This window comes from Mastacembelus armatus, chromosome 16 (assembly GCF_900324485.2).
Source record: "Mastacembelus armatus chromosome 16, fMasArm1.2, whole genome shotgun sequence".
Lineage (NCBI taxonomy): Eukaryota > Metazoa > Chordata > Actinopteri > Synbranchiformes > Mastacembelidae > Mastacembelus > Mastacembelus armatus.
Window position 1 is genome coordinate 25,368,081 of NC_046648.1, and position 24,382 is coordinate 25,392,462.

Here is a 24,382-nt window from a genome sequence, read left to right on the forward strand (position 1 = left end):
TCTCAGCAGCAGCCTCCCCGGCCGTCTCAGCAGCAGCCTCCCCGGCCGTCTCAGCAGCAGCCTCTCCGGCCGTCAGCATCCCCTGCATCTCCTCGGCCGCCATCTCCAGAGTCCCCGGAGCCGTTGCCGCCAATGCAGTGGCTACCTAAGTCTCCCGAACGGCCCCGGACCTTCGCCCGTTTCAGAGGCCGTCCTCCCGAACGGCCCCGGACCCTCGCCTGTCTCAGAGGCCGTCCTCCCGAACGGCCCCGGACCCTCGCCTGTCTCAGAGGCCGTCCTCCCGAACGGCTTCGGACCCACGCTTGCCTGCGAGGCCGTCCTCCCGAACGGCTTCGGACCCACGCTTGCCTGCGAGGCCGTCCTCCCGAACGGCTTCGGACCCACGCTTGCCTGCGAGGTTGTCCACCCGAACTGCACCGGACCTTCGCCCGTCTCAGAGGTCGTCCTCCCGAACGGCCCCGGACCTTCGCCCGTTTCAGAGGCCGTCCTCCCGAACGGCCTCGGACCCATGCTTGACTGCGGAGCCGTCCTCCCGAACGGCTCCGAATCTTCGCCTGCCAAAGAGGCCGTCCGCCGGAACGGCCTCAGACTTTGTGTGCCCCAGGAGCCGATCAGTGGATCGACCCAGAACTCTGCCCTGTTAGGGGTCATAAAGTGTGTTCCCACCCTCCCACCCTGGACTTTGGGTGGAACTCGTGGGCCGTCTGGAATCCGGCCTTGAGGGGGGGGTCCTGTCATGAGTCCCTCTGGGGACTTCCTGCCAGAGGACTCTTATTTTGTGTGGCTTTCCTGTTTCCCCCTGTTCTGGTCTCTGGCAGCTTTATGTTGGTAATTTGTGTTTATGAGCTTCACCTGTCCCCGTTATGTTCACCTGTGTTCTATCACCTTTTGTGTTCTCCCTATTTATACCTCCCTTGTTCCTTTGTTTAGTCGCAGAAGCATTAGTTGCCTTCAGTTGGTGTTCGCTAGTAGAAGTGCGTTTTGTGATGACCGTCTCACCCGGTCTCTCTTAGTTTTTTACCGTTTGATCCGGTTCTCTAGTTTTTGCATTGTCTTGAGCCCTGGATGTTCCAGGAGAGAATAAACGCTTCTGTTGTCCTGCATTTGGGTCCTCACCTTCTTCACACCACACCACCCACCACTCTCCTTGACAGGAGTCATTTAAAGCAGTGACTGACAGCTCAACATACTGTATATACAACAGTTTAAAACACATTTTCACTGTGTTCTGAAGGTTTTTCTTAGCGGATGTTTACCAGACTTTCCAAACACTCAACATATGAAGCATTAATTTTTGCATCTTATTTAAAAAGTTATTCTAAAAAGTTTTTGTTGACAGAAGAAATATTTTTACATTTTTCCATCAGTGCGTCTAAACAAACTGACAAAGTTATTTTTGTGTGGAAAACTAACAAGTCACATCACGGATTCTGTCTGTCTGTAGGTGAGCGGGCGCCAGCTGATTGACAGCTCTTTGAAAACACATTTATTAGAGGCAGAGTGGAAAGAAATAGCTTCAAAGAGCTGAGTGTGTGTGTGTGTGTGTGTAGCTGAGTGTGTGTGTGTGTGTGTGTAGCTGCGTGTGTGTGTGTGTGTGGCACTGGTCCAACTCTGGAGAGTCCAAGGACAATCAAGTGTTTTGCTCTGCCAGGTTTCTTTTATTCATCCATTCGTCAGGCAGAATTATTACTGCTGTCTCTGGTCATTAAGTGTGTGTGCGTGTGTGTGTGTGTGTGTGTGTGTGTGTGTGTGTGTGTGTGTGTGTGTGTGTGTCTGTCAGAAACTCACCTGCAGCTTGAAGGGAAACAGCACTGAGTTCAACATGTGGAGCCTGTTATTCGTCTGTCAGTCTGGCAGAGACGTGTTGCTCGCCCGTCCGTCAGGTCGCTGCGTGACATTTTGGACAGTTGGAGGGTGGAGGATAACTGCTGCTCACCTTCCTCCTCCTCCTCCTCCTGCTCTTAATGGAAACCATGTGTTCCGGCCCTGGACGTCTGAACTTTACCACAGTTTGGAAACCTGGTATCTGCAGGTTTAGTGGAGTTTGACAGTTTTCTCTGTGGCTCAGTTTGTTTCCCCCTCAGACATTAAATATCACATACAGATACAAAGATGTGTATGAGGACTTGCAGCACCTGCCCAACCTCCTGCTGCTTCATTCAGCTAAACATTCAGCATATGAAGAATTTAATCAAACCCATGTTCACATATACCACAGCTGTTCTCTGCTAATCGGTGATTATTGATCCTTGAACCAGTGTCTCATGTCAAACTGGGCTGGACGTTGAGCTGCTGGACTCTGAAGGTCCTGTGCTGGAAAGCAGAGTAACAGCACCACAATGTAAAGATACAATGTGCTCTAATGTGTTTACTGTGACGTAGACACTGGACATATGTGGCTCTGAACAGTCCAAAACAAACTCAGCTGATGTTTCTCGTCGTCGAGATGAGATCATGTTTACACGCCATCGTCCATGTAGCCATTAATGACACGCTTCAAGCTCGCCGCCGTGTTATCAAACCTCTTTATCGTCCCTCTTATTATACATGAGGTCTGATTGTCTCTGCACCACTTCACATTTCCACATCCACTCACCCACCCTGACTAACACGCTTCAGCCTAATTAAGCTCATTTGCATGTGGTGAAATCCCATCATGCAGCACAACGAGCTCGGTGTGACCTCAGGTTGTCAAGGTGTGTGTGCGACAACAGGTATAAGTGGCGTTATGGTTGGACTGAAACAGGACCCGTCCAGACCTGTACTAACTCCTCAGCATCAGTGTCCTGTTTGAGTCACAACAGCAATTGAATTGTCCTGGACCAATAAAGTTATAAATCACTTAATATGCAGCTGAAGGTTAAAGTGGAGGCCTGTCCTACACAAAGATTAGAAAACACTGTCACTATTTATTTATTGGTATAATATAGTCCCAGAGCAAAATGAACAGCTGAAAAGAAAATCAAGTTTAATCTTCACTTGCAGATTGTAAACATGAAAAAAATGCTAAAACAATATTTCCTCGTTTTCTGCTGCATGAGATTATTTCCTCTTGTCCATAAACCGTTGATTTTATGTCCTGCCATCCTCCATTCGGCCACCAGGTGTCCTCCTACTTCCCAGTCACCTGACTTTCCCCACCCACTGACACACCTGTGCCCAGTTTCCTCATCAGTCTGTGGACACAGTCCCTCCTGCTTCTTCTTCTTCTTCTTGTTGCTGCAGAGATGAAGATGGTCAGCATGTTGGTATGAATCCATAAAAGGACGTTACATGAAGAGCTGCAGCAGTTTTGTTGTGGGGACATGGTCCAAAGCTCAGTGGTTGCTCACCCTCGGTGTTGTCACTGACCCAATGAGGGACGAGAATAAACCCGAATGTCCCTTTGGATGAAAGACCAGAAACTGTGCAGTGTCTCCGCCTTCAGTTTGAGGCAGAGCATCATAGTCACCCCCCCACCCCCTTCATCGCGGCCTGTCACTCTGTCCCGCTCCTGCCTCCTGATTGGCCTCTCTCCTCCGGGGGCGGTGCCCACGGAGCCGCACGGAGCCTGCTGGGTGTCCCCGTGCCCGTCAGTCTCATCCATCCTCCGGTGGAGACGCTCCGGAGACTCTGGAGCCTCTTGGTTTATTAGTCCCGGGAATGTTTGGACTGAGCTGAGAAAAATATAGTGACTTTATTTTTTCTAACAGTTCTGTTGATGTTTCCAAGGTTCTTGCTAAAAGCAGCGGGGGAGCAAAGACTGTGATTGTTTCTTAGCGCGTAAAAGTCTCAACGACTGAATTTTAAATTAGCTGGAGCAGAGAATCGGCTTCATTCCGCTGCTTCTGCTTTTCCTCTGCGCCTCAGTCCCGAGTTAGGAGTGAGACATGTTTTAGGGAAATTACCTAATAAGCCGTTTTTATTCCCTTTCCTGCATCAGAGAACCGTAATCTTTCTTTTTACGCGTAACCTGGATCAGCAGAAGCGGCAGGTCTCCAGTGGACTTTTCGCTGTCTTCATCGGGAACGGGTTTGATGGAAACATGAGCAAAGCTGTAACCGGACCGGTTCCCACGCGCAGCCTCATCCTCCACCTGCTCCCGCTGCTGCTTCACGTCTCGCCGGGGTGTCTGTCCGCGCAACCAGAGCGCTACTTCGGCCAGATAGCGGAGAACTCTCCGGCTGGGACGCCGGTGGACGGGGTGGTGTTGTCAGTCGTAGCTGGCGGCTGCTCCAGTGCGGATCTGAGTGCCAGCCTAAAAGGGGATTATGCGTCGGATTTTAAACTCGTTCGCCACAACGGGCTCCGGGACCACCGGGGGCATCTGGGTTTGGTCTCCGCTAAACCGCTGGACCGGGAGTTCATTGCTATGTATGAGCTGACGGTGGAGCTGCCGCCGTGGTGTCAGAGGAGACCGGCTGCCGTCCAGGTCGAGGTGGCGGACAGGAATGACAACATGCCCCGCTTCACCAGCGGGAACCAGACTGTTGAAGTGGACGAGCTGACGCCGCTCGGTACCGAGCTGGCCCGCTTTGACGCAAAGGACGGCGACGCGGAGAGGAACGGACGCGTCACGGTCTACGCGTCTCCAGCGTCTCACCTGCTGCACGTGGTTCCCCACACTGGACAGGTGAAGCTGATCGGGTCTCTCCTGGGTGTCCGCCAGGTGACTCTCCGCCTTTACGCGAGGGACGGCGGCGATGTGTCGCTGGTAGGTGAGCCGGTGGTTCTGCGCATCAACGTCCGCCGCTCCAGCAGAGCGCGACGGGAGCCCCGTGCTCTGTCGCAGGAGGTGACCTACACCGTGACAGTCCCGGACCACGTGACAGTGGGAGACCTGGTGTTCACGGTGCCGGACCAGAGGTTCGAACAGCGTTGGTTCGAGGTGGTATCCGAAGCAGAGACGCCGGTCCAGATCGAGCGGGACTCGGGGCGTGTGTACCTGGCGCGCAGTCTCCGGGAGCCCGCAGAGGTCGTGGTGAAGATCCAGAACCTCCGAGGTAAGCACGCGATGTTTTCCCTTCCCGTGCGTAAAAACACGCAGACACCGGGTCCGGTGCCGCTGCTGCGCCATGACGCGCCCCTGCTCGGTTTGATGTTTTGAATTCGTTTACAACGTAATGAAATTAAGTTTAATCCGGATTAAGGAAAAAAGGCTGATGGTGTGTGTGTGTGTTTGCTGACTGGTTTGCTGACTGGTTTGCTGACTGGTTTGCTTGCATTGAATCGGTTTTTCATGCACTACACAAGTTTTACAGAAAAAATGAGACTTGAAATCACTTAAAGTTTGAAAGAAATACAAAATCCTTCCAAACAACTTTGAGGTGAGTAGCTTTCATTTGTGTGTACGTGTGTGCGCGCGCGCGTGCTGCGTCACTGTGCAGGTCTTTCTGCTGGTCCTCCATCTGGTTTGAGACAGATTCATTATGGGTTCAGGTGAAAGGACAAACTGTGGCTCAGTGAGAGGGAAGTCGCTGTGGTGCTTATTGATGTGATGTCAGAATGTGTAAAGGCCTGAGCCTGGAGGTTTACAGAGGGAGCAAAGGTCAACAGAATCATGTAGGTACAGGTATGGACCTTTAACGGGGTTGCATCTGTGCCGTTTCCTCTTATTACAAAAACGTCCTTTAACCGCTGAGCTTCGTCTGTGGGCTGGAATTACTTTTGCTGTGGGGACAGAAATCTGTTTGCACAGTTACACTGTGGGGACTTGATGTCCTTATAGGGACAAAAAGCAAAGTCCTCATCAGTGATGACTGTAGAGTTAGGGTTAGGCTGCTGAGTCCAGATCCCATCCAGAGACCAACAGCACCAATTAATGTGTGTGAATCCAGAACCTGGTTCAGCTTATGGGTCTGTGCCGTAGACCTCCATTGTTGTCCACAAACTATTAAAAACCCAGCAGGGAGCCACACCGCTGACCTGGCTCACATGGTTCTTCCTCACCAACAATGGGAGGCCCGTCTGTTTCCAAAAACCAGATCCAGACACTGAGAACGGCCGTCACTGTTTACAGGCTCTGGTTCCACTGCAGCTTCTCTCTGCTGACAGCAACGTCTGGAGATGTGTGTGTGTGTGTGTGTGTGTGTGTGTTGGCTTGTTTCCAGCAGTTTGAATCAACTTCAACCGTCACTTTCTGCTCTTTCATTCATTCCTTAAAACACTGCTCACATCACTGCTGTGTGTGTGTGTGTGTGTGTGTGTGTGTGTGTAAACACTGCAGGACAAACACCAGCGACTGTTTACTGCTGGAGGTGAGCAGAGTAAACTCAGCACACGGCTCTGACACGGGGCTGAAGCTGATGGTTCATATTTCTGTGCCGTTATTTTCCGTTTTGGCTGTTTGAGCAACTGGTTAAAAGGCCTTTGCAGTTTGTTGCTGCGTCCTGTCTGGGCTAATGAAGTACCCTCTTATCTGAGCCAGCAAACGACCGTTAGAACCGATTAGTGCGTTCATGCTGAGGCTTGGATCTCTGCACTGAAGCTGTGACTTCAGGAAAGGTTTTCCCCAGATAAACAAATCTCAGCCACTAAACTTCACACATCAACCAGCTGTCACATATTTACCTCCCAACCTGTTGGGACTAAGCATCTCATTTGTGTGTCTTGTTGTGTCTGCAGTACATGTAGACACATCTGAGCGTCCCCCCACATTTGCTGATAATCATGTCATCCTGACCCCACGTTCGTGGCTGAGCTGCCCAAACAGCCTGCACTCCTCAGGCTTTCTGGCAGCTGCAGGATCTGGTCCCGTTCAGACTCAGCAGCATCACTGAGCTTCTCTGGTCCTGGGGACACTGCTGACCGACCCAAAGCTGGAGACACATGTTTCTCTTATCACAACTCATGGACCCAGAACCAGAGACCTGTCCACATACTTTTGGCCGCACATTGTTATTAGAGTGATTTTCTTCAGTAACTTTATTTTTGCTCTGCTACAATAAAAATCTGTAAGAGTCTGAGTCTTTTCTGATAAATTCATCTCGAATCCAACATGCCCACTCAAAAACCAACATGAGTCCAAGTGTGTTGGAATCTGTCAAATGTTTGTTTGACAGGATGAAACGGTGTCCAGACCCCCCCCCCCCCCCCCCCCCCCCCCAAAGTAAATGTTTAATCAGGAGGCTGAAGTCCTCACATGTGGCAGCTCAGTGTTCTGGTCAGATCTGGGTAATCAGTCCATCTAAACTGCATCACTGCTGTTTATTTGGAGAAATTAGCAGTGTTTGCTCACCTGGATCCCCCCCAGGTCTGAGCCAGACCCAGAGCCTGGGCAGGAAGCTGTGTTTGTGTTACAGCAGACAGGAAGCTCAGGGCCGGCTGATTGAGGCGATCTGTCTTCTGTCAGCCGAGGCTCTGACTCTGATGTGTAGGAATGAGGCCTGAGCAACGGCAGCCTCTGATTGGCTGCCTGGGTGGCTTCTTCCTCTCTGTGAGAGCGGCTGGATCTTGGTCTGTGTCTCCATCACATCTTCCCCTTTAGTGAACTCACACCAGAATATTTAATATATATACACCACTTATCCTGTGGAGGCTAGTGGAGCCCTGGAGTCTGTCCCAGCTGACACCGGGCGACAGGTGAGGTACACCTGGACACCTCACCAGGCCTGTGGCCCAGACTGTGGATGAACTGCAATCTCTCTTTTCTGGTTCCCTGGTTCTGATGTTCTGTGTTTGTTTTTCTGTTTGCAGCATTTCGGTCATCAGGCCTCAGTTTTAGAGGAATTAACTGTTTCTGAGATTGGATTATATTGGATTATATCAGTGTGTGTGTGTGTGTGTGTGTGTGTGTGTGTGTGTGTGTGTGTGTGTGTGTGTGTGTGTGTGCGCGCAAGCTGAAACGAAGCTGTCCGCCTCGTGCTGTGTGTGTTGTCAGTGTTGTACTTCGACAAGAACAACTGTGCATCTTCTCTCATCTCCCCCTTAAACTTTCATGCATATGTGATGAATATTTCAGTTTTATCAGCTCACAGCTCAGTGTGTCTGATACATTTATTCAACATGTCAAATCTGCTGCTGCTCCGCTCATTGTAGCTTGTAGCTACAGGTCGTCTACATTAATCAGGCTGCCACACAACATTTGTGCTTCCTGCTCCAGCTCAGTTGCATCTTTAAGCTTCAGGTTTTGAAACGTTCGGTTAAATGGAAGCGAAGACGTCACTGAGGGATCTGGATGGTCTAATTTAAACACAACGTGAATGCGGCTTTTAGAAAACCCACTGAAAACTCACAGCTGTGACTCAAACGTCAGAGAGCACAGTCTCATTAACTGTAATAAATGTGTTTATTTGCATATTTAAATAAGAAAATTGTTCCTGTTGGCTGCAATTAATGCAGCTGCGTGCTCCCTCATTAAACTGCACTATTATTAACTCTTTTAGTGTGGACGTACATTATTACACACACACTGTCCTGCTCTATCAAGCAGACTCTGTACTTGGCAGCCTGGAGGTGACAAGCACACACACACACACACACACACACACACACCCTCTCACACACACACACACACACCCTCACACACACTCACACACACACACACACACACACATTTTTTTCTGCTGTTTGTTCTATTGTCTTTATTTCTGGATTTAGCCAGAGGCCTGAACCAACCTGCCACTGCGCCACGTGTTTGTGTGTAACACCAAACGCTGTAGGAGTGTGTGTCCTCGAGGCTGCTCAGCTTCACAGTGATTGTGTGTTTGTCAGCGTCGCACACATTGATCTTGCATGAGTTTGTTGGTATTTCACTGTGTGTTTGTGTAGAAAGCGCTGCAGGACGAATCGTTGTGAAAATCCCAGAATGACCTTTTTAAAAGGCAGCACACACACGAATAGTATAATCCATATTCATCGAATTCAGCACCAACGCCTGAACATTTTAAAGCCAGTTCCTCCGTTGTAGCATCAAGAGATAGAACAACAGTGTCTTCTTCTTTTCGTCCACACGCAAACAGCAGAGCTTCCAGAAAACCGCTTCAAGGATGACGACATCCAGAAAGTCCAGAAGTGGAGACATGCTGACAGAGAAATCTGAGGATTTGGCTGTAACGTCAGCGATGGTGTCTCCTCAGAACGAGCCACAGGGGTTACTGCTAAATTATTCTTGGCCTGACTGGGAGCTGTGGAAATTAGCTCAACCCTCCCAAAAGTTTCCAGCCAGTCCTCATGTTCAGACCGTATTCTCACATACGTCTGTTTATTGATGTAACCCCAAAACCACAGACTTCAGTCGCTAATGTTGCTAAAGTGTGTTAGCTTGTTCAGCTGACCTACAGTGCTGAGCTGTGGAAGGAATTCTCCGACGTGAGGAAATCCACTGGGGACGGACATGAGGAGACGGAGTTCCATAGGACATCGTTAGGTCTGGGAGCAGCAGGACACAAGTGAAGACTCCAATCTAAAACCACCAAGTGTCCCCTCTGCATTTATGTACAGATGACACAGACCTTGTGTTTATGAGCCTCAGAGGTGGTGGACAAAGCTACGATGTCGACTGTCTAACCAACATCAGCTCACGCACTACAAAACTTTCCATCACCCGAAATGTTCAGACGTCACTTGTGAGTCAGAGCATATTTCCCATAACGTGGAACTATTTTTTAAACGAATCCCTGTGCTGGAGCAAACAGCCTGTAGGGGGCGCTAGCAGGCCCTCATTTTCCTTCCCCGTCTGTCCTCACTCCACTTTCACCTTTCCCCCGCTCCGTCCTCTTTGGTTCGCCACGCTCAGCTGTGCTAATAGCCTATTGACAGCCAATCAGCTGTAGCCTCAGGCGAGACAGCTCACCAATCACCAAGTAGGACAAGGTCACCCCGTCCAGACTGCACCCATCAGCACGACATGCAAACAGCATGAGGAGCTTGTTTTGCTGCTCCACTGATAAATATTAAAAACGATGGACTCTGTAAATGCATAAACATAATGTCATGTTTTGATCTCCGGTGATCTAGTTCTGGATTTATCACTGATTTAAGTTTCAGTCTGCCCGTGTTTTCAGTCAAAACTCGGGTTAGAGCGTAAATATTTTCCATGTCCTGGTGTCAGAAAGGCAGCTGGACCTTTTGATTGACAGCTGATTTTAAAGATATTTATTTTCTGTGCTGTTTTTGTCAAATTACGGCTCCGTGACATGGACCCACAGTGTTTTCATCGTCTGTTTCCCAGCAAATATTCAGATGCTGCTTTGACGAGACCAAACCACCGGTTCACCTTTTGGTCCAAACCTGTGACCTTCGTGCTGTGGCTGAAGACGTGAGCTGCCACAGGCTGAATAAAGCAACCTGGAAACACACACACACACGCACACACACACACACACACACACACACACACACACACACAAGCACACACACACACACACACACACACACACACACACACACCCAGAGTTTCTGCATCAAAGTTAAATTTCAGCCTTTTTCTAAAATAGTTTTTCACATCCATGTTGCAAAAAGTTTGGGGGATGTGAAGAACATGAGTTGAGTTGTGTTTAAATAAATAAATACCACATAAATGATAAATAAATAGCGTTGCAGCTCATATTTAAGATTCAGATTTTCTCTCAGTTGTCAGGCAGCTGGGTCTGGAGTGTTGGTGTAGATCTGACGCCTGCTGCAGGAGGTGGTGCACAGTGGGTGGTGCTGGGACTTGGTGACGCTCCTGGTGGGCAGGAAAATGTAAAATCCTGCAAACTGCTCCAGGTCTAGAACCGTTTCTGTCGGCACCACGTGTGAAATAAATCAGGCTGGTAAGCACCAATACTGAAGGAAAACTGGTTTCCATAGCTGCTCCGCAACAGGAGTCCAGCTCCTGGACTCTTGGAGTTAGTTGATGGTGACTGTGCACACAATGAACAGATCAGTTTATCAAAGAGCCGTCTCTGTAGTCGCATCCTGACAATGAGCAGTGTCAGAAAGGCTGATGCTGATCCTGGTTCTGATGTGTTTCAGGTCACAGTCCTTCTCAGTACCTGCAGCCCTGGTAGTGTCTGCTGCTTCACTCTTTTCACTATGTCTGTAAGAGGAAGTAGGACTGTAACGCCCAGATGCAATGGCAGCACTCGCTGAGACGTGTGAACACGACTTATATAACAGAACCGAACGCGTCTTCTCTCTCTGCTGTCCTGCACCGACACACACTCGTAACCCAAAGTGACTTCGTCACCACCTCTGTCTCTGCTGAGAGTCTGCCTGCACGTGGGGATGAGGGAGGGATTTTTGTAGGGAATCTGGACTTTACGTTGGTTCTGATTCTGTCGATCAGGAAGCAAAAGGCCTGTTGGTACCAGTGTTTTCGGACAAGGCCTGATTCCACTGTGAATGTGGAAGCTTCAGTCCGACAGGAATCACTCGGCAGGGATGAGTTTTGGTCGAAAAGGATGTGAGCTCGTTGGTTCAGACCAGTCATGTCACTTCCATCCAGCAGCAGCTAATGACCTTCACTGATCCCTGCAGTGTGGAGAATCCTGTTAAAGACCTTAATGTCTCCGCAGCTCTCGCCTGTCCATCAGTCTTCACCGCGACTCCTCTCCCCGGGGCTTTGAGTCCTCCTGCTCCTCACGGTTCGACCCCGGGGATGTCCTCCCTCTGCAGGCTCCCTCATCAAGGTCACCGTGCGGATTAAAAAGTGAACTCCCCCACTCTTAGAGCTTATCTGCTCTGACCTAGTGTTCCCAGGGGGATCAGGACCCAGGGGGACGTTCAGTGCCCCCCTTTTCCCAGGGCAGCAGAAGAGTCTGAGCAGGAGGAGGAAACTTGAGACAAGAGAAGTTAAACTGAAGCTCAGGAGTAATAAACTCACAGGTGTGAACTGTGGGACTGAGATCTCTGAAAGTCCTGTCTGATGAACACAGTTCAGTCTAATCATCCATTACCCAGCAGTATATGAAGTACTTCAAATCAGAAGTACATAAGGTAGTTAACGTCAGCTACCCAGCGGTGTATGAAGTACTTCAAATCAGAAGTATATAAGGTAGTTAACGTCAGCTACCCAGCAATACATAAAGTACTTCAAATTAGAAGTATATAAGGTAGTTAACGTCAGCTACCCAGCAATACATAAAGTACTTCAAATTAGAAGTATATAAGGTAGTTAACGTCAGCTACCCAGCAATACATAAAGTACTTCAAATTAGAAGTATATAAGGCAGTTAACGTCAGCTACCCAGCGGTATATGAAGTACTTCAAATTAGAAGTATATAAGGTAGTTAACGTCAGCTACCCAGCGGTATATGAAGTACTTCAAATCAGAAGTATATAAGGTAGTTAACGTCAGCTACCCAGCGGTACATAAAGTACTTCAAATTAGAAGTATATAAGGTAGTTAACGTCACCTACCCAGCGGTATATAAAGTACTTCAAATTAGAAGTATATAAGGTAGTTAACGTCAGCTACCCAGCGGTATATGAAGTACTTCAAATCAGAAGTATATAAGGTAGTTAACGTCAGCTACCCAGCGGTACATGAAATACTTCAAATTAGAAGTATATAAGGTAGTTAACGTCACCTACCCAGCGGTATATGAAGTACTTCAAATTAGAAGTATATAAGGTAGTTAACGTCAGCTACCCAGCGGTATATGAAGTACTTCAAATCAGAAGTATATAAGGTAGTTAACGTCAGCTACCCAGCGGTATATGAAGTACTTCAAATCAGAAGTATATAAGGTAGTTAACGTCACCTACCCAGCGGTATATAAAGTACTTCAAATTAGAAGTATATAAGGTAGTTAACGTCACCTACCCAGCGGTATATAAAGTACTTCAAATTAGAAGTATATAAGGTAGTTAACGTCAGCTACCCAGCGGTATATGAAGTACTTCAAATCAGAAGTATATAAGGTAGTTAACGTCAGCTACCCAGCGGTACATGAAATACTTCAAATTAGAAGTATGGGCCATTCTGCACAATGACTACTTTTACTTTGGATATTTCAGGTACATTGGATGATGGTACTTTTACCGCAGTAATACTTTGCAGTGCAGGACTTTTACTTGGAACAGAGTATTTTTACTCTGTGGTATTTGTACTGTTACTGTCTCACAGTTTGTAGAAACTGATTTTTAGTTGTTGGAACATGAACCAACAAGTTTTTCTTTATTTATTCCAGGATAAAAATCTTCTTCCATGAAGTTGAATAAAAACTGAGTCTGAGTGTCCATGAATCCTGTGATGCTCCAGTCTGACCAGTCCATCTGCCACACACCCACTGCCAGCTGTCACTGTGCTCCCCGGGCACCTGACCCACATGCTGCCTTCTCCACACACACACACACACACACACACACACACACACACACGTCCAGACGTTCATTGACGCTCTCTGGAAACATCCATGCTGCTAAACATAAACTGCTGCAGCTGCTTCAGCCTGAATATTCTGACCAAAGCAAAGAGGCAGGACGAGCTGTGTTCAAACCGTCTACCAAGGTTCACAGAATTATCTCTGTCCACATCCCTGAGTGTCCTGCTGTTCCCATCAGACCTACAGTCTGATCCATGTCAGTCAGGGACATGGACCAGGTGTGAACCCCCTGAGCTCCTAAACTGCCCCCATGCACAGACTGAACTGACATGTGAAGAACAACAACATCATCTGTGCTCAGTTTCCTCCAAAGCTGCTGGGTTCCCATATGTTCCTTCCAGTTTGGCTCCATCAGAAGCTTCTCCATAAATGTCCAACCAACGTGAAGCGTCCTGGTCTCTCCACTGCCCCCCCTCCTCCATGTTGATGGATTCTGATCTGACCGTTCTCACTCACACATCGGACAAGGATCAGATTTAGGACCACATATGCAGGCGGCCCAGATCTGGTCTGAGAACATCTGGTTTGGTCTGTTGACACATCTGGAAACATCAGGACTAAGGGAAAACTGAATTGTGGACATTCAGGTTGTTTAGTGTGTCCTTCTGTTTGCAAACCTGCTCACACTGCAGCTGTGGAAATCACCGTGGTCCTCACAGAGATAGAAGCACAGAAGTGAAGCTAAACGTGACAAGTTTGTTTGCCCCCCTTCCACACACACACACACACACACACACACACACACACACGCTGCAGTAACAATAAAGGACACACACACACACACACACACTGACACGCCTTCAGAGCAGGTCTAATCCAGTGTGAAGCAGGTTTGTGTTTATGATGCTGGGGCCAAACCAGCTATGACAGGATGACCGCCCCCCCGGGGGTCCGCCCTGCGTGTCCCTGTCTGGTCGAGCCCCCACAGTCTGCTAACGCCTGCTGAGCTCCGAGGGCGTTTTGTCTGTTTATGCTGTTTGTTTGCTGGTGATTGTGTTGTCTCGCCTCTGGCTTCTTGGTGTTTGTCCACGTGTGTTTTGCTTGTGCACGTGACGCGTGCTCGTTAGGTGTGTCGAGGCTTTTCCTCAGGCCGCTGCTTTGAGTGGAGCCTGTCATCCAGTAGGTACAACTGACAGGTTGTCTGTTGCTGGATCCCTGTGGGAAAAGTATCTTTATCCACAGCTGCTGCACATCTGTAACCTGGTGTTCAAGCCACAGAGCAGTTTTCTGTCAATGTGTCCATCTCTCTCAATCTGCAGAGAACGTTGTTATAGATGTCATGGACTCTTCATTCTGGATTCTGTGACTCAGATACGGTGGTGTTCCAACAAGCCTGGAATAATAAGTCAGAGCATTTCGTGGAGGTCAGGCATTCCTGTGCGCTCCAGGGGCGAACATCTGGCTTGAATCTGTGGGAGCGTCCTGTGGAGCCTGCAGGTGTGTCCATGGGTTTCAGGTTCTATGACGAGCAGCAGGCGGCTCCGTCATCACCGCCGCTCTGAGCCTGCCTGGCTTTGTTTAATGAGACGTGAACAGATGGAGGTGTGTGTGTGTGTGTGTGTGTGTGTGTGTGTGTGTGTGTGTGTGTGTGTGTGAGATCTTACACACCGTTGATGACAGACTCCATCTTGCAGGCCTGCAGCTGAAATATCACCACAGCGTAGAGGTTTGGGTGTGCGACAGGTTTCCATCAGCTCCTGCTTTGCGAGTGTTAATCCATGAAACTGCGTAGAAGCAGGTCGGTGCATGTCGGCCGCAGGAAACGTCTCGCTCCAGCAGCAGCGCTCTGTCAACGCGCCCGCCACAGACTCCATTTCCCACAAAACACTGCTCAGAAGTGACTTCTCGGGTAACGCAGTAGGTGTGAGGAGTCGGAGACGTGCTGACAGACGGACGTGACGGATTGGAGCGGCGAGTTGGGCCGACAGCCATGTGGGCGCTCACAGACCTGCAGAGTCAGAGCGACAGGTCAGGAACCCTCCTGCTCCGACCTGTTGACACCTGGTTATGTACTGATGATCAGCCCGTGTGAGCAGGGACGACTCTCTGAACAGGCCTGATCCTGACCCACATGTTTCCACAGGCCCGGTTTACAAAAGGAGCCAGCTGTCACCGTTTGTTACAGATGTTTTCTACTTTCTCTGAAACAGTTCGAGAAGCTGACGGAGCAGCAGAAACAGTTTTATTTCATACTTTATAGGTTTGGGAGGCTCCAGCAGATCCCTGCGACCCTAAACAGGAAGCAGTGTAGGTGATGGATGGATAGTTTTGGGACAACAACGGACCAATAAGCTGAACCAGGTTCTGGAACCCCCCACTCCACGCTGAGGACCCCACATTCAGAATAAAAAACAAACCGCTGACTCAGCACGTGGCCAAAACAGCCTTTATCAGCTGAAGCTGAACACACAGCCTGCAGCCAGACCTCCTGCACCTCCTGCACCTCCTGCAGGGAGCTGCTCCCTCCATTCAAACACTCCTCCGCCTCCTCTTCTCCTTCATGCACCTCCTCCTTTGTTTCTGTTTCTGGTCTTTAGATTCCTTTCATCTCCTCACTCCGCCTCCTTCTCTACCCCTCGTCTCCTCTCTCCTCTGTTAGACTTTCTGTCCTCCTGCTTTCTTTCGTCTTACTCCTCTCTTGGTCTCCCTGTCTCTTCTTCCTTTGTTCCTGCACCACCCTCTCTTTCTTCTTCTCTTTCTCCTTGTTTTTCATACTGTCTCCTCCTTCTTCTTCTTTCTTCTTCTCTTCCATCTCCTCCTTTTCTCTCCTGCTCAACTCCTCCCCCCGTCGCTCATTTCTTCTTCTCCCAACAAACACAGTCTGCTTCACATTACACCCCCCCACACACACACTCCTGAGGTCAGAGGTCACAGTCCCAAACAGTGAGAGGTCACTTTGATCAGACTCAGAGTTTGGGAACATCCAGATGATTTGAGTTTCTGCCTCCCTGTAGCGTTTCTTTCTTCTGTCCTTTTCTTCCCCCCCGTGTCCTTTCACTTCCTCCGTCTTCTCTTTTCTTTCCTCCTCTCGGGTGGTTGTGGTTCTGGGGGTTTTCCAGCTGGCTGTGGGTTCAGAGCCGGCAGAATTTACCGTGGGGCTCCACAGCCTGCCACTGGGAGAGATAAGGCCCAGACACACACACCAGCAGAAGATGCTGCCAAAGAGGCTTCAGACACACTGTCACAGTCGGATCAGACTGGCGAGACCACAGTCCTACACCCTGTGTCGGTTTATTACTCAACATGTCTCCGTGTTTCACTGTCAGGTCACCATCATGTTTCTAACAAGATCCAGAGGTTTTTACGTCTCCGTGACCTTTCCACCCTCTGCACCTCGGGTCAGTTTGATGTGACATGACACGTCCGTTTTGTCGGGGAGGATTCCTCCTGGTTGAACGTTTTCTTTCTGTCTGTGCTTGACAGCAATTTTTCTCCATAAAACTCAAAGATCAAGAAACAAAACACAGAAATGTGAATATATACAGATTCTGCACTAATTAGTAGGACAGGAAGCGTCTCCGTGGCTACACTAACGACTTCCTACCTCACTAATTGGAAAATAAACGAGTGGAGACTCAGCATGAAAAGAGACTGCTGCTGTAAACATCTGTATTCATCCCTCCATGTCTATTCCTCTTCCACAGCCTTTGTATCCCTCCATCTTTACCCCTTTCTTCACCTCCTTCACCTCCTTCAGCTCTTTCTTCCATGTTGCCTCATCTTTTCCTTCATTTCTTTAAATCTTTATCACGTTTGTCCTTCATGCTTTTATCTTTTTATCTTTTGCTCTTCCTCCAGTTTTCATTCCTCACCCCCTCCTTCCCTCCTTACACTCCTCCACCCTCCTTTCCTCCCTCTCCTTCCATCATCTACATGTTCTATCTTTTATGTTTTATGTCCATTTTCCTCACTTGTTTTCCTACATCCCTCGTTCATTCCTCCTCCTGCACGTTGTCTCACCTCAGCTGACGTCCCTCATCCACCTTTTACTTCTTTCATCCATCTTTCCATATTCCCCCTTTCTGAGTGTTACTCCCTCCTTCCTGGCCTCCTCCTTTCACTCCTCTTCCTCCTTGCTAATATGATTAGCACTGCGTCTTAACGAAGTGGAGGAAATAATGAGTCTTGTCACTGGTAACATTTCCACGCCTCATTAGAGGGCCACAAGTCCTGCTCCTCTCTTCCTGCTCTGTTTTTCCTCCCTCCATCCCTGTCACCCTCTGCACTTCTTCCATCTGGAGGCTCGGGCTGCAGTTCCTCTGCTGGCCTCCAGTCTGTCTCAGGATTTAGATGCTGCTGTTGCTTCTGTCACTAACTTCAGTGAGAAAATTTCTTTCTTCTCTTTAATAAATAATAATAATAATAATACATTTTATTTCATGGCGCCTTTCAAAGTCTCAAGGTCACCTTACAGATAGAAAAGGAAGCATACAGCATGATATACATAGAGTGCATTAAAACAACAGTAACAAGAATACATAAACGGCGGGAGAGAATGTAAAGGCAAAAGCGTGGATTATCTAGGAAGTGGGCGAAGTACAGTAAAAGTAAATTGAAATACAGAAACCCAGACGACAGAACAACAAATATGAAACAGTATGAGACAATATGAAATAGGCGGAGGGTGGTAGAACATCACGGGCTGCTTTGAGAAGTTAAGAGAGTTAGGTGGAAAACGCTATACGGAACAGATATGTTTTGAGTGATGATTTAAAAGTTGATAAGTCCGGAGACGACCGGATGCGATGAGGGAGAATGTTCCAAAGGTGGGGCGCAGTGTGGCTGAAGGATCTAGCGCCCATGGTGGCCAGGCGCGCTGTAGGGGTGCAGAGGTGAGTGGAACTGGAGGAGCGGAGAGGACGAGGCGGAGAATAGATATGAAGTAGATCAGTGATGTATGGTGGGGCAATAGAGTGGAGGGCTTTGTAGGTGAGAAGGAGGATTTTATAGTTTATACGGAAGGACACGGAGCCAGTGAAGTTGTTTAAGGACAGGGGTGATATGATGTGAGGATGGAGTTCTGGTGATGATTCGGGCAGCAGAGTTCTGGACAAGTTGAAGTTTGCGAAGTGATTTGAGAGGAAGACCAGTGAGGAGTGAGTTACAGTAATCCAAACGAGAGGTGACAAAGGCGTTAATGAGTATTGCCGTGCTATCGGTGCAAGAAGCTTGGTAAATGGCAGTTTAACTGCTGATTCAGTGTGTGAGTCCAGATCCCATCCAGATACCAACAGCACCAATGAATGTCTGTGAATCCAGAACCTGGTTCAGCTTATGGGTCTGTGCCGTAGACCTCCATTGTTGTCCAGAGACTATTAAAAACCCAGCAGGGAGCCACACCGCTGACCTGGCTCACATGGTTCTTCCTCACCAACAATGGGAGGCCCGTCTGTTTCCAAAAACCAGCTCCAGAACCTGAGAACGGCCGTCACTGTTTACAGGCTCTGGTTCCACTGCAGCTTCTCTCTGCTCACAACGACGACTGGAGCTGGTTTTTGGAAAAAGAGGGGCCTCCCATTGTTGGACAGCATTTCCTCAGTCTGTGTTTCAGTGCTGAGCTGCCGTAGATGAGCAGTTTATCATACTGTATATAAGGCACTAATCCTGTAGTCAGAGTATGTTTTAGAGATGTGTTACATAAAATCTGATGCAGATTAATCTGTTGTTGGTTTGTCTCAATGATGTTTTGATGAAGCAGGAAAACAGAGAAGTTTCAGTAAAGAAACAGTGAAATAGACAGATCATCACAGACTGGTCCAAGCAGGCAGGAGCTGCAGCATCATTTCATGTGCAAATGAAGCTGAGTGATTACAGAGAGTCCGGAGTTTAAAAACCCTCATTCAGCTTCATGGTGCTGACACAAATGTGGTGTGAACTGAGAAGCAATGATCAGATAGTGAGTTAGTCTGCGTTTCTCTTTTTGCACTTTATGTCTGTGTTTCTCAGGCCCATGCCCTCCTGTGAACCCTCCCATAATTGCTGTCACTCAAACCCTCCAAACACACAAACAAACACAAAGGCTGCGTCCCCGCTCGCCTGTGTGGACCCACAACACCCGAAAACACCCGGACGCCCCCACAGACCAGGCGGAGGAGTGGCACCTCGGCCCTCTGTGACACAAAAGCTGCGACTCTGAGTGGAAGGCGCCTGTCAGAGCCGCTGAATAGACTCATTGTTTCGCTCTTTAGCCCTGGTTGTCGGCTTAATTAGCCCCTTCAGCAGCGAGGTGGAGATCTCTTTCTTCTGCCAAGGGCCCGGCGAACACCCCGACGTTGAAAGGACAAAGACAAAGCAGCAGAGAGCTGCTGGGCTTCATGTTTACTGCACACAGACATGATGGGTTTAATCTGCAAACCTTCTGTTTGTGCTGTACTTTGTATTTGCACTCCAGGTTAGTCAGACTGGCCTGTAGTGGAACATGTCGGGACGTGACTCGGTGACATGTAGTGTCTGAATAACTGGCTGAGAAAGACAAGCATTAAAAATCCAGGAACCAATAGAACCATCGTCAGAGAAACAGCATGAGAACAAAGTGCATTGTAAAAGAATAACTGAACAATAGTCGAGATCAAAATAACACAAGACAGAATAAAACATATGGAAGTACAGACGAGTTTACATGGTGTCGAATGTAACAGGCACTGACCTTTCCCTCCGGGGTCATGTGGCCTTTGGCCTGGAGCTGCTTGATTGACATGTTGGGGGCGGGTCTTCAGCTGCCCTCTGACCTATCAGGGAGCTCCGTGTGTGTCAGGGTGAAAGAGTGACAGCTGTCAGAACAGCAGGTTGATGCAGTGCAGTGGGACAGACGGTCAAAACCGGTTTTAAGAATAAATATGCTGCATATTATTGTTTCCTTATCTCTGGATTCTTCTGCTTCATTTAGATTCAGTGCTTCTCCCCCTGATTTAAGTTTCACTGTTGAGATTTAAAATATAAATGTTTCCATCAGTTTGGGTTAAACTGAAGCTGCTTGAGAAAGCCTGGGTTGTTTTTAGTGTCAGTTCATGTTGGCTAATTTCAGGATTTTATCTGAAGAACTGCGGTTTAAAAAGTGCACTTTGTGATATTCTGAGCTAATGGACCTGCAGCGACACATTAAGGCATTTTAGTGCAGTGAATGTCTCCAGTGGTGCAAGTGCACAATGTTTCATTGCATGAGCCACGTTCTCCTTTTGGCTGCGTATCGATGACACAAAGAACACAGATTAATGCCCACAGTTTCTGGATTTGTAGCTTCGACAGTAACGGAAACAGCCTGTGTTTGGCTGATGAGAGTCCCGGCCAGAAAATCGGGGTCTGCTGGGTTGGCCGGTGGTTTTTGGTTGGACCGGTGTTTCTGTTGGTTGATGCCTCATTAATTTTGCAGAGTGTGAATCCATTTCTCAGGCGTTACAGCTGCACGGGATTCTTTCTGACACAAATGGACTTTTGTATATTGTGTGATGTTTTTTTTTAAAGTAAATCTTTCAGTAGATATAATGACAAGAGAAAAGCCTAACAAACACGGGACGTCACCCCACACTTTAAAAACACTCATTATATTTCTTTGCTTTTCCATTAGCATCTTCAAAGCAGAGAGTTTGCACCACAGTAACTATGCAATACAACCAGAAATCAACCCAGTCAGCACAGTGTAACTAATACACCAAACAATGGATCACATTTCTCTATACACATATATATGAATAAATACAAAGCACACATCTGTACTATATTCCATAAAAATCAACATGCAATAATGCAGATTAAATGCTTCAGAGATAAAGTTCATGTATTTTCTGATTTTTATTTTTACTGTTGGGTTATTTTCTCAGACTATGGATTATTTTAATATGCACGTGTTTCTAAAGTAAATGTTCAGCTTTGGGTGAATGGAAACAATAACAGACTGGTGACGTACTGAGCCAGTGACCGACAGGGTCTGGTATTCCATAAATCCCACCTCCTTTACTGTGTCAGACCTCGAGGAGCTCGGGTTCGAGTTTCCTTGTTGAAAGTGACAAAGATGTTTGGAGCTGGTGTTTCTGCGCCTTCACTCGCTGTCTGTGATTTAACACGCCGCCACATGTGTGTTCACATTTTAATTGGGTTTCCCTGACAACCCCGTGATCAGGCCTGTTTCGCTTTGTTCTGATCCTCCTCTGGGTGTTAACACACACTCCTGTACACACACACACACACACACACACACACACACACTGGCAGTTTAATTAAATCCATTAAAAGCCTTGTAGGCGTCGGGCGGCTCGGATCAATCCTCACCTGAATGGCTGCTGACTAATTGTTCCGTTAACGGAGGGTTAACGGGCAGATCAAAGGCTCTGGCAGCATAATTAGCAGGAGGGAGAGGGAACGGAGACAGAGCAAATTAATGACAAACAAAGCATGCTGGGAGTTTTCACACTGGAACATCACATTAAAAAAATACAAATCATGGGGATGATGTTTTTTGACCAGGACCCATGTTTCTGCAAATTAAGACACCACTTCCCATCAGCCTTCTTGGTTCCTGTCTCTTCCTTGCAGGAGATAAAGATGTTAGAAGTGATTTTTTTTTCATCTTCTGGAGAAGTCAGAGCTCAACTGAACAGCGACAGGAAGCTTTGAAGGGAAACTCGCGGGGCTGGTGCGGCTGACGTAACAGAACGAGGTCTCTGCTGACACTTCCTCCAGTGTTTGTGCACAGAAAACTGAGAGGAAGACATTCTGTCTTCAGCCTGGCCCTCATGGATCAACCTCTAATCTCCAGGTAGACACGACGTACACAGCAGGTATGCGAACAGCGATGCGGTCACTGTGTGTGTGTTGGTAACACACAGCGGCTGGACCCAGACCTGATGTGCAGGTACCAAGTGGTCACAGCCATCGACTGGAAAACAGGTGGAAAACAGAGTCAACACAGTGAAAGAATGAAGATGTGGAAAGAAAGAAACTCCAGGATCCAGAATATAATGAAGCAGAACAAAGAACAGAAACTGTCTCCCATGGGTGAGTGAGTGTGTGTTTTATACATCACAGCCTGCAGGGCTGCTGCAACTCTTAGCCCTGATGTCCATCCGGCCTCGATTGCACCCGAGCCCGGCAGGCTTGCATCACACACACACAGTCACAGTCTTCCTATCTTTGTGAGGACCCTTTTTGACATAATACATCCCCCCAGCCCATTACCCAAACCTCAGGCTTTACAGAGACCCCCACCTCACAGTGCTGTAATGTCTTCACAATATAGAAACGTCCTCACAATACGGAAACGTCCTCACAATACAGAAATGTCCTCACAATACGCAAATGTTCTCACAATATGGAAACGTCTTCACAATATGGAAATGTCTTCACAATCTAGAAACGTCCTCACAATACGGAAACGTCCTCACAACACAGAAATGTCCTCACAATACGGAAATGTTCTCACAATATGGAAACGTCTTCACAATCTGGAAACGTCCTCACAATACAGAAATGTCTTCACAATACAGAAACGTCTTCACAATACAGAAACGTCTTCACAATAAAGAAACGTCCTCACAATACGGAAGCGTCTTCACAATCTAGAAACGTCCTCACAATATGGAAACGACCTCACAATACAGAAACGTCCTCACAATACAGAAACGTCTTCACAATAAAGAAACGTCCTCACAATACGGAAGCGTCTTCACAATCTAGAAACGTCCTCACAATATGGAAACGACCTCACAATACAGAAACGTCCTCACAATACAGAAACGTCTTCACAATAAAGAAACGTCCTCACAATACGGAAACGTCCTCACAACACAGAAATGTTCTCACAATATGGAAACGTCTTCACAATCTGGAAACGTCCTCACAATACAGAAACGTCCTCACAATACAGAAACGTCTTCACAATACAGAAACGTCTTCACAATAAAGAAACGTCCTCACAATACGGAAGCGTCTTCACAATCTAGAAACGTCCTCACAATCTAGAAACGTCCTCACAATACAGAAATGTCCTCAATACGGAAATGTTCTCACAATACGGAAACGTCCTCACAATACAGAAATGTCCTCAATACGGAAATGTTCTCACAATATGGAAACGTCTTCACAATCTAGAAACGTTCTCACAATACAGAAATGTCTTCACAATACGGAAACGACCTCAAAATCTAGAAACGTCCTCACAATATGGAAACAACCTCAAAATCTAGAAACGTCCTCACAATATGGAAACGACCTCACAATACAGAAACGTCCTCACAATACGGAAACATCCTCACAATACAGAAACGTCCTCACAATACGGAAACATCCTCACAATACAGAAACGTCCTCACAATACGGAAACATCCTCACAATACGGAAACATACTCATAATACAGAACACAGACTAGTGTGTCCTCAGGTCCAAAGACTTGAACACAGTCCTGTCTGTCCTCCTGTGTGTCTCTTGCCCTCGGCCTCTGTCTGATCACAGGAAGTTTTCCAGCATTTACACTTTCACCTCCTTCTCCCCTCCTCACTTCTTCTTGTCCTCCTGATCCTCATCCTCCCTTTTATCTGTCAGTTTCTCTTCTCGTCTTCTTTGGTCTTCTTCAGGTTTAATTCTGTCATCTCCCATCCTCATCTGCTTCATCTTTTCCTACCTCCTCTTTTTCACATTCCATCTCATCTTCTCCTGTTTTTCTCCTCCGTCTGATCCATCTCTCTTCTCCCTGACTCTTTTTACCACCACATCTCCTCAGCTTATCCTTCCAAATGTCCTCCTTCTTTTCCTCTATTTACTTTTCTCAGTTGTCCTTTTCCTCCTCTCTTCCTCCTCCCATTTTCTTTTTACTCCACCCTTCATTGTTATACAGTATTTTCTTCTTTCTTCTCCTTTCATTTGTTCACTGCAGGAGAGCAGGTGCTGTAGGATAAAGAGTTTCTGTGTTGTATTTGTGTGAGACACAGCGTCCAGCTTAGTAGACGCAGACGTTCGTCCTCGGCCTCCTGAGGCCCGAGTCACATTCCAGCTCTGCAGACGGGTTGGTTTCAGATGCAGGTTTGGAAGATACTGGATTGACACGTTGAATCCACAGAGGAGACGACTCCTACACACAAACTGAAATATGAAGTGTTCAGA

The 24,382-nt window shown here is 47.7% G+C and overlaps 1 protein-coding gene across 1 annotated transcript in view; it reads left to right on the plus strand.

Moving 5' to 3' along the window:
* Positions 1–4,024: 4,024 nt before the first annotated feature.
* Positions 4,025–24,382, plus strand: part of LOC113136349 (neural-cadherin) — a 79,653-nt gene continuing 59,295 nt past the window's right edge. Inside the window, exon 1 of the mRNA XM_026317092.1 lies at positions 4,025–4,982. Within this exon, the coding sequence (XP_026172877.1) occupies positions 4,025–4,982 (958 nt within the window). The remainder of the gene's footprint in view (positions 4,983–24,382) is intronic.